Genomic DNA, 11,588 nt, shown 5'->3' with positions numbered 1-11,588 from the left:
GGCGCGGCGCGGCGCTCGGCCCCCGCCGGCGGCAGGGGGGGACGCGGCCTTCCCGCCCTCCGCGGAAACACCGCGGGGGACGAGCGGGCTCAGGCCAGGCCACGACGGCGAGGACGCAGCAGCCGCCGCGGCCGCCCGCCCGCCGTGCCTCGCGCCAGCAGCCCGGCCGGAAACGCGCAGTCTCGTCAGCAGAGCTGCTTGGTCTGACACGGTGTTTTTTTTAGTTTAACGTGGCTGGACGAGATGTATTTCCCCACATCTCTATCTCGGGGATCTGTGAACTTGCTAGCAGGTCTGAGATACAGCACGGAGGGGTTGTTCCCTGCCTGCCAGAAGTCTTAATATAGTACTTCAAAKGCTTTTAGGTTAACCTACGTTTACACTAATTCTGCTTTCTACTTGAAAGTATCATTTGGATAAAAAGTAACAAAATCCCCAAATATTAAGAGATAAACAAAATCAAGGTTAGGGATAAGGTTATTGTGCTGTGATAATACCTGCATACCTCACTATGTGTCCACATTTTATAAGTGATGTAAGATTTCTAAATAAGAACATTCAAGTAAACTTTTAAAATAAGGTTATTTTTAATTTAACTATTGATTTTTTACACAAGAAGCATTTTTAGACATTTTAGAAAGACAGTGAAATCTTTTTGTGCCATATGACTTCTCTTTACTGTTTCCTCCAGTAAGAAACCACAGTCTCCTTGTAAAACACAAGGAAAGAGTAGCAAATCTTGAAGCCAAACAGCTGCAGAGTAGTGACACAGGCCCTAACTGTGCTGACCTAAAATACTGAATGCCCTCTGCAAAAAGGAAGTATTCAAAAGAGTGGCTAATGTTGTCTACCCCCAGAGAATAAGGTAGGCTCCCAGGTAAGGCTGGGTACATACCAGTCAAAGTCTGATGTTAGGGAAGTCCAGAGTGACCAGCTCTTGAAGAGACTTGTGTAGGGAGAAACAATGTGCATCACAGAAACCTTTTTCCAGGATCCTTCCATGAGTCCTTCCCAGCACAGCCAGTCTTCTGCTACTTCCAATACTGCCAGTTTGCAGAACTTCATCAGGAATCTTGAAACATTCAATATCCTTCTTTAAGCCTCAGCTGATGGAGACAAATGATCACAGACAGATTCAAGATTCCATTTAAAAGGGAGCATGTTTCTTCTCCTCATGTCTCTGAGAAGTGTTCATTGCACTAAAAATCAGAAAAGGAACAATCTGAGATACCAGAGTCAGCAGAATTTCTCCCGACACAGCTTTGTTTAGTATTAAAACTAGAAGCAGAGTTTCCTGAACACTGCCAAAAAACTTATTTGCATCTGACAGGCAGCCTTTGCAGGACAGTCTGGACAGCACCCGGAGACACCCATCATTATTTATAAACAGATACTTGAATTCTGTATTTACTCAGCTTAAAATTGCTGCTGCATTACAAAAGAAAGCGGTGTATATTTATCTTTCCTAGGACTAGGAGTTAGAAACTCCCTTGCAGGAGAGTAAAGGGCTGAGCTCCAACCACCTGTTTTAGCTGAGAGACATAATTGAGATGAAACAGCATGACATGGAGGAGCTGACGCAGCAGCAGCTACCAGATCAAAAGCTGCTCACTTCTGAGAACTGGAGACAGCTGGAAGGACTTACTGTCAATTTTGGTGAGCTTTGGTGAAAAGAGGTTCCAATATTACATCTGATGTTAGGAGCCAAAGAATTACCCAAAGCATCCTCYCTTACATGCAGAAGTGACAGTAAGAGAGCTTGGCTCAGTGTTAGTTATCTAGAACACCAATGAGAATTTTGTACTCTTAGATCTTGTTCAGGGTTTAATTGGACAAAACACATGGAAACAAATTCTTGTTTTGCTGAATGACCTTATAAGCAGGATCCTCTGAGTAGTGCGTGTCTCCTTTCTTGTGGAGTGGTTTACTTACAGAGGGAGTTCAAAGAAAAACAGGGTTACAAACAAACAAAACCCTCATAGCCTCCATCTTTTAATTTTTAAGAGAACTGCTACAGTGATTAATTTTAAATAGGACACGTTTCAAAAAGGAATCAATGTTAGATAACTTTTAATTTGCATTACAGTACTCTAAATTCAACCCAAAGTTCAAGTTGCGTAAGTCACAATAAAGTACTTTAAAGTATTTTAAGGACGTAAACATTCTAAATGGAGATACTCACCTATACATACATCCCAGTTTCAAGACTTTACCTAGCTTACTTTGTGGAAATCTTCCCTTAATTCTTTGTATTTATCTCTCAGTGGACGTTCTTCCTAAAATACTTCATTCAAAATTGAAATAAAGAAGTCAAAATATTATCACTTCAGGCAGGCTGGATCTTCAGCAATGGTAAATTATGTAATTTGTTCACTCTACTAGAGTTATAATGTATTCAAGCACTCCTCTGTTGTCAACATTTTAAAGGCTCTAGCATCACTACTAGAAGCTAAGTATTTTTCTCCTAAAATTTTTTTCACTTACAACTCTCAGATATTACCTAATTGAACAACAGTTAATGGGTTAGATTGTCTACTCTGATCTCTTCGTTTTCAAATGCAGAAGCAGAAACATCCAATTTATACCAAGATGAGTATCTCTGCAAGGACCTCCTCCTAGAAGACCAAATAGGTAACAAAGCTAACCTCTACTCAGCTGGAGGGCCTTGGGGGGGGGGGGGAGGCAGCCTGAAATGTAACATCCTCCAGCATTTTCACCTGGCCCCTTCAAAACCAGCTCTATAGTTGTTCTCTGCCTGATGACATTCTCTACCCTGACAGTGTAAATAATCTGACCAAAAGGGTTTAACCTTTTCCAAAGCCTCTCCTTTTAAGTATTTAAAATATACCCCTCAAATAAGGGTATTTGATCTTTCGTCATTGTCTTGCATGTTCACAGGATGTTTAAACATTAGCAAGCTTTTCTATATACAGAAGTACATGAGTTTCTACTGTAAATAGAAAAATACAGTAGAAGGCAGGTTACTGGTAAAAGGGCTTTTCATTGCTTCCTGAAAGGAAAAACTGCCAYCCTTAAATAAAGGCTTTGACAGTACCCAGCTGTGTTCCCCCTCCTTTCTGCTAAAGGCTGCACACTACGTAGCAAAAGCAGCTACAGAAAGAAATGCCTGTTCCTCTTCCAGTTACCTGAGATCAGTCTGCTCGATTAGCACGAGCTGCTCATTACAGTGGATTTTCACTAATGCACCAGGAAGTGAACTGAAGCAGCTGAGATACCGACTTATTTTTGCTGTTCTCAACGAGATGCCACTGTATGTAAATACCCAGTGCTGACTAGCAGCAATCCTGCTCATACATATTTGCATTTAAAATATTGACTAACTAAAATACATGTTCTTCCTCAGGAAAATATTAACTGAAACTTACCTTYAGAGACGATTAACCATCAGAAGTCCTTGCTGTATCTTTTAATGGAAAAAAAATTAGTTCATATTACAGAAATTAAAACAAAGGGATCAAGATTTTGTTATTGTCCAGTTATGGAAATCTGTGATCATTTTACTGTCTTTGTTTTCCTTTCCTCTAAAAAAGGGGCAAAGAAATGATACCTATTTTCTGTATAACATTAGAGCTGTTTAGACAGCCCAGARTAGTTTTGTTTTGCGCTTTACTTTGCAAACTCTCATAGCTACACTAGTATAAGGGTCTCTTCTGTAGACCCCAGTATAATCCCAGTATAACATCCTTACAATGCACAGATGTAAAATTTGAAATGTTTGTCAACTGCAGCAGTGTAAATCTCACATTACACTGTGGCTTATGTTAGAGCTTATTCATKTTGGAGATAACTATAGATACAGCTGAACTAGATCAGAAATTGTACAGCTAAATGCTAATCACTTTCACAGCATAATTCCATACAGTGCTACATGCCAGATCCCTTTACATTAAGCACCTGAGCACCCMCACACACATCATCTCACTACTTTGCAAATGTAGGCATAAAATAGTGARCCTGATGGTATACCAGTACTGCTGTACAGAGCAATAACTGACAAATACATTACCAAATAACATGGCAAGAAGGATTTACTCAGACAAAACAAAATAAATATGGCTGGAGTTTGTCTAGGACAACCTGTTAATAGTCTGAACAGATCATCAGCTGCAGATACTGATTCATAAAGAGTTTGGAGGAGTGTAAGAAATTAAACACCAACACCATACCTAGATCATCATGAAAATAATCTCATCGAAAAACTGATCTGCAAAATGAAATGTCCAYCCCCTGTATGGAATATGTGAAAAATAGCAATAGTCTGTTTTGTGTACAAAATTAAAAGACTTAGTAAGCATCTAAAAAGTAATGTAGAGTTTTAAAAAGAAAAATTCAAAAGGTATCCACTTCCAACATTTTAACCTTGGAACAACAGTAGACACATGATTACTTCACATCAAGCCAAGTTTTGAACCCAGACCAAGAATGCGTTCTCCTTCCTAACCATAACTACAGAGGAAGGGAGCAACAGCTTATTTTGGTTGTAAGGCAACAATTACAGGAAGGAGATTGAAACTGATTCTCAGAAAGGCTATACAACAGCAGCAAAACATTGACCTCAGTTTGTGGGGAAAATAAAAAGGTTATATCTCTGGCTTGACTTTCTAACATCTTGTGAACAACTACATTTTTAGACTGTAACATTCAATCTTAACTTTTGCCGCTCACAGATAAATGTTTAATCCTTACACAGACAACAGTATTTTCACATACTGAGGCTGACATCATGGGTAGTCAAAGAATATGTTTAATAAAAAATAATTAAACTTCCATTTGCTCTATAGAACATCATAGAAAGTAATTCAATAAATTACAAATGACTTTTTAAGACGCTTGTTCAACTACAGAAAGCAAATTCAGACTACACAGAACACAACTGGCAAATATTGCAAATGTCCAAAAGAAAAAACTGGACTAAGACTTGGATCATGAAGCCTGAAACAAGGGATAGAAATACAAGGCAATAACAGCTAAGGTTCTTTTAGTAACTACCAACACACACTTTATCATCACCTTGGATATCCTTTTAATTTTAACTTCAGTATTAGTGTAATTCTACTGAGGTTTCCTTATAACCCTTAACTTTATACAACCGTATTTGCATATAGTTTATAGCTGATAGTGGGACATTTTTTCCCCTTCTGATTCATACTGATTAAAAATAAACTCGATATATTATGTTCAAGTCTACACCAGCCTTCATTACTTTAAACTGTAATTGCCTTATTACATAGAAAGAATCACTAGAATGGTAACCAAACTCACTTGAGCATAATTAGGAAAATAGTTTATTTCATAAATCTGATATAAATTTGTTTTAGCCACAAGATTTAGGATTTCTTCTGTGGGGTAAGGGTGGGAGGTGATGGTATTGTTGATGTAGTCCATCAGCAAACTAAGTTAATAACTGTTTGTAAAACTTTGGCTATTTCATAGATGCATCCTAGTTAAATAAAAGTGCTATATTACAAAGGGCAAAATATTAAATATGCAATACATTTTTCTCATGATGAAAAATTGCTACCCCCTTCTCTTGGCAGTTTTTAATTTTGACTATTGCTAAGACACTGCATGAAGGGCCAAAAACCAGAATACTATTCGGGAAAATACGTAACCAGCACAATCCAAATGGTACTTGTATAATTGTGTAATTACATGTAATACTGCTTCTAATCATAGGGTTAATTATTTTGCACATAGAAACTTATATTTCATTGGTAAAGTTCTTGGTAAAAAAACAACACAGTAGTTTTACTGTACAAGCAAGCAACAGAACTATATCAAAATATACAGCTTTTTGTTTTTTATTTTTAAATTTATCCCTTTGTAAAGCTTTTTCAATGACTTCTACCAGTACCTGTATCTACTTTCTCTTAACACTTGCCTATTCTTGGACCACAAATGATATAACTAAGGTCAATTGAAATCTCACTTAGTTCAGAACTTACGTAAATGTGAATCTGGGCCTCTACTGTGTCAGAGTAATAGCAGCTTAAGAAGAAGGAGGAATCATATCACACATCAAATATTAGACAGATTTTATATAGTAAAGGGTTCTAAGGATTTGGACTTAAACAGATGCTTTATGCCCTGTTCTTGTGGTTTCCAGGAATAATTTGTCTTCCTTACTAGTCAAAGTGCTTTTTCTTTAGTGGGCAACTCAGCATAATATATGAACTGATATCCCAATAACGATTTGGGGTAATATTTAATATTTAGTCAGATTTAAATCTGTAGAGAAGCTTAAACTCAAAAGGAGTTCAGAACTATCTATACTTTATTTACCATTATTAACTGGTAATTCCAGGAGGTTTTATGACATAAAACACAAATAGAAATCTACACAAACAAAGCAAACAAACAGTTTTTACATGAAGTATGCAGTGTTGAAAGGTCTTTTCAGTGGCACTTTATGACAGTTTGCCTCTTCTGAGTCTTGGGGAAACTACTCCTTATTTTGTGACTTTTAATTCTGTGCAGGGAGCCCAAAACTTTGCAAGGTGTAAACTAAATAGGTCTCTGTGGTGCCAAGTAGCATGAGATAAGACTGTTTGTTTTARTTTCCCTTTACTACTGTCAAACTCTTGTAATGAGAAAAAACAACCCAACAGTCATATCTCAGATAACTCAGATTTTAACATGATATCATACAGGATGTCTTTAGAAAAGAAAACAAAACCTGAAAACAAGTTAATAGAAACCAATGTAAACTTCCTAAACTAACTCAGCTGAGGTAACAGGTAGCCAGTTTAATTGGCTGATTGGGAAAAAATTTATCTTCTTTTAAACACACTTGTACCTGAATTGGAAACAGCAGTGCATCACAACACTAGAGCATTTTCATGTAATTAAAGCAATGGATGGTGATGTAGATTCTACAGCTTTCATGACATTCATTAGCTGCCCAAATTATTGCTGAGTTTTGATCTGTAAATTATAAGTGTCAAGGAGGCTGTAAAACTATATTCAAATTAAATCAATAATATGCATAAAGTATTCTGTGTTCACTGCAAATATATTAAATATACAGCTCTTACTCGAGCATTATTTTCATAAAATTAACCCCCCAACAAAATTATAATGCCTTTTGTTGTAATTTTACACCATTGTGTATTTGATAGTACATACAAGTTCAGAAACTTATGAACTTCAAGAAATATTACATGCAAAACGTCTCTGAAAGCAGTTTGCACTTCTAAACAAATACTGAAATGTTCGGTCAGCAAATCATTGATGCACTCAACACTGGGTTATTTACAATGAAATAATTAAAGAATAAATTCAAAATCAGTTTATAATTTAAGTGCAGAGTCTGGGGTCAGTCTTCATCACTAGAATCTGAATCCTCGGATGAAGACGATGTACTATCAGATCCAGATGAAGCATCTGCTTTCTCTGAACCCTCATCTGTGCTGTTTTCGTTGTGAGAGCTTGGCTCTGTTCCCCCTTTGTCTTCCTGATCTCTAACCCTAGAATTTTCCTCTTTTTCTTCTGTGGGCTTGGCTGAGCCTGTGTCATTGTTTTCACTGTTCTGTACATCAAAAATATTGGACTGAGACAAAGCTGGGATATGAAGATTAAGGCCTGGAGTGAGAAGCATCCCTGGATAAAGTATGTTGGACAAAAGTAACGGGTTAAGAGATAGAGGGTTGGCAGCTGCAGCAGCAGAGGATGTCGAAGGAGAATTTGAAACAGAGTTTTCACCACCAATATCTATATTTTGGTCTTCTGTCCTTTCTTTCTTTATATCTGCCTCCTTTGAATCGCTTCCCTTTTTCTCCTCTGAAATAGATTCTGTCGACTTTGTGAGAAGTCCGCCCATGCCCAGCAAGTTTGGTAATCCAGCCATCCCTGACAGCAGCATGGGAAACATGGCAGCCACGCTCTTTGCTTCCCCTCCAGTGGTTAAGCCTGCCGGCACGCCCATTAATCCCGCCGTTACTTGCAGCGATTGCAGATTCTGCAGGTTTTGCTGCAGGGCCTGCAGGCTGGGCAGATCCACGCCCGGCAGCAACCCGTTGGCTAGCAGAGGGTTAACCGAGACGCTGGCTGCTGTTGCAGCGGCTGCAGCTGCTGTTGCCTTGGCAATCCCACTCTTCGGCCGTCTTCCTCTCCGGCTCACTTCTTCCCGCACAACAGGCCCCGTGAGAATACGGTCGAACATACCTTCTGGAAGAAACCCCTGCAAGAGATGCAGCATGTATTTTCAGCATTTTGAAAGCATGAAAATGAAGAACACCCGAGCATACAGTAAACATATCAAAGATTATTCTGTTAGGTTAGCAGAGCAACTTGATATTCAGACAACTCGCTGCAATTTGCGGTGACTTTGCACTAACACATCTCAAGCATTTAAATCTCAGTTCCAGTGAGGTCTCTACTGTGATGTCTCCTCTGAAGACGCTCTGCTAACTCATCTTTGGAGGGTTCTTTGTAGATCAGGCCAAGTACAGCTAATTAGAGGAGCAACCTGAATTCAAGATATAAAACATAGCACTGCTTTGGGATATTACCACATTCAAGTCATTTAATTTGTAACTGCCTCATTAAAAAGAGACCTTAGTTACTCAATTTGAGGTGAAATATAAATGTGTGATTTCACACAGATCAGGAGTYTGAGTCCTTTTTACTATTGCTAGTGTCTGTTTAATGCCTTCATATTTTACATCATCCATATACTTAAGAATAAATAGACTCAAGCTCAATTAAAATGAAATTCAGAGCACTTCTTTTAGGGGCTTGCATAGCATTCCTTACCACTATAAGTCCTTTATCTGATGACRAAGAAAGAACTGTAATTGTACATTAACATATTCTTTAAAATGCATTATCTTCAAARTTCCTTTTAAAAATGGCAATCAGAAGATAAACTCTTAATCACCTCCATAATACAATACAGTACTAAATTCTAAAAAGAATTCTTTGTTATTTACACCTCTGTTCACTGCAGTCTAATCCTGTTCCTAGTTACTTTTTTTCCTACCAGAATGTCCCACAAGGGTACCGGAGAGAGTGGAATTTAGAACTTGACAGAAAGATTTACAATTTAGCTAACATGAAATAGAACAGAATTTGACTTAGTCATTTCTTTGCTGGAGGCTGAAGATGTAGCATTAATGTAACATGCTTCTGACAAGTTTTAGTAGAGGAAGAAATAAGACTGCATTTTTTTTTTGGTACTTAACCAAAAACAAATCTCAAGCAAAATAACCTTTGTAATTCTAGYATAATTACTTTTTAATAAATCAGAGTTTTTGGTATTGTTGCATAAACTAAACAAGTCTCTAGATAGATCTTTTTTTTCTGTAGCAGTTTTTCAAATGGTCTCTAACAATTGATCAGAAAGAGGTAAAATTGCTTAAAGTGACCTTTGAAATCATTCTCACAGGTCTGTATATCCWTCTATCCATACAGGACATAAAATTTAACTAGGCAGCTGCCCAGTTATTTGATTGACATAAACATGTAGAAATTGTGTCTATAAGTGTCTCTAGTTCTGTAAGCTCCCTGTTAACTGTGATCTAAATGTAAAATTATGTCCATATACGCAGGTACACATKGGAGCACACAGCATACAAATACAGGGACACATGCACCCCTTTAAAGCTACGCTGGTAAGTTCCAGTCTAGGAAAAGTTATTTACCAAATGGATCTTGCTACTAGCAAGCAGCTCAGGGCTACAAGGGAACACGTTACTTTTACCACCAGCTTTGTTGAAAAATCCCTACACGAACAGGACTGGTAATGGTGAAACTGTAGGGCAAGCATATTCCCCAAAACACTGGCAATGGGAATCAATGGGCACAAAAGAAATGATGCATGTGAAAATTGGGCTTGAAAGCTCTAATACAAGTCTAATTTAGTCACCTCACTAATGAAGTACAGATATTACTCATATTTTTAGCTGAAAAGACGACCATTTAAARGATACCAAGCTTTTAAAATTTATTAGCCTCGCTCCCTCCACTGGAATCTCAAAACCAGTTTTTAGTTAAAAACAAACAAAAACTCTAAGTAAAGAAAGTAAGTATTTCACTATTTGACTTACATTTTGATAGGTGATAACATTCTTTTTGTAAGAATTAAAAGTGTACATTGTAAGTTATTTAAAAACTAAAAGTAAATATTTAAAATAGTGTTTATCTTCATAACTATAATTTTAAGGATAAGAAATTATTCCGTGGACTAACACCTTGCCTAAAAACCTTCAAGGCTGTATTTACTAGGTGCAGAAGTCACAGCTCTGTAGCACCTTGAAACAAATCTCTAATTTGGGGTTGTCACTGCCTCCCCCTCCCTCCTCCTACTCGGAGCTGTGCCACTTTAGGGAACTGAGCTGTCCAGAAAACCTAATATGGACTCAAACCCTACACTTACTAATACACCAGAAATAAAAAACATGTCTTTTGTTTGCTTGTGTTTTATGACGCGTTTCACGTCACAGGTATCTTATTATGCAAATACTCACAGACTGTTTTACAACTTCTCCCCATTCAGGAGCCACTCCATACTCCGGATTTTCTTTCAAGAACCTGCACAAATCCTTCAGAGGGGGAGCAAAAGCACCCCCCACCTGAGAAGTAAGAAACAGAAGTCAAGAAATACTTCTCTTCTAATATGAAAATAGACAACATTCATGACTGTCACACACTTTCATTTTTGCCTTTTATGTAAAACAATACAAATAGCCCCAATTAAAATTATCAACAAGATAGAGCATTTGATTATTCCTACTGGATTAGGCAAAATATTCTTAATTTGTTCTGAACATCATCATCTMTTAAACTCATACTTTGTAACTTCAGTAACCGATGTTCCTACTATTATCAGATTAAGTATTAATGACAGAGCTCGTTTTAGCCATGCAGTGAATGGAACAGCAGGCAAAACAGTGAACAGAGAACAACAGAGGTCCAAGGATTTGCAAGATCGTATTTGCTACATCCAATCATATTTGCTACAATTGTCCTCTATCTAGTACCTATCCTATCATGTCAGTCACTTTCTAAAAATACTTCTATCAAAAGGTTCTGCTTTTCTTGTAAAATTCTTGTATTTATTTCATGCAAAGATGACTAATTTTGAGTCAAGATTGCTAGAGAGCAAGTCTCAGCAATAAAATCATACAAGCAGGGAATTAAGTTTACAGATTAGCCAGAAGTATAAACTGAWTCAGATTGTCTCTAGTAAAAAGAAGAAAGGGAAAAGAATTCTAGTTTTTGCTCAACTTTCTCTAAAATAAATTGCAACATCAACTCATATTTCTGCTTTCTGTTCCTCCCCCATGCTACTAAATGCGGATCCCAGTTACACCCCCCCCCCCAAAAAAAAAAAAAAAAAAAAAAAAAAAAAAAAAAAAAAAAAAAAAAAAAAAAAAAAAAAACAACCAACACCCACCCACACCACACACAAGTTTTGGAGAGTTTGGTGACCCACACGAGCTTGGGGCAGGTTGTCAAGTGAGAATGCTGACAATAATAAAAGGGAACAGAAGAGTGTTTCAGCTATCAGGGGAAACTTCTTAAAGGAAAAAAAAAAGCCATCATGAAAACAGGCTCTTACCGCAAAC

General features: G+C 37.5%; 1 protein-coding gene across 5 annotated transcripts in view; it reads right to left on the bottom strand.

The window, feature by feature from the left end:
- Window positions 1-4,747: 4,747 nt before the first annotated feature.
- Window positions 4,748-11,588, bottom strand: part of CHD9 (chromodomain helicase DNA binding protein 9) — a 99,447-nt gene continuing 92,606 nt past the window's right edge. For all 5 annotated transcript variants that reach the window (XM_085303849.1, XM_085303851.1, XM_085303850.1 and 2 more), the window contains 2 exons: window positions 10,488-10,592; window positions 4,748-8,200 (listed from right to left, as the gene is read on the bottom strand). In XM_085303849.1, the coding sequence (XP_085159975.1) occupies window positions 7,337-8,200; window positions 10,488-10,592 (969 nt within the window). In that variant the 3' untranslated portion in view covers window positions 4,748-7,336. The remainder of the gene's footprint in view (window positions 8,201-10,487; window positions 10,593-11,588) is intronic.

Source organism: Rhea americana, unplaced genomic scaffold (assembly GCF_003343005.1).
Source record: "Rhea americana isolate MKP2758 unplaced genomic scaffold, rheAme1 scaffold_20, whole genome shotgun sequence".
Lineage (NCBI taxonomy): Eukaryota > Metazoa > Chordata > Aves > Rheiformes > Rheidae > Rhea > Rhea americana.
The sequence above is the reverse complement of the archived record's forward strand: the minus strand, read 5'-3'. Positions and strand labels throughout refer to the sequence as shown.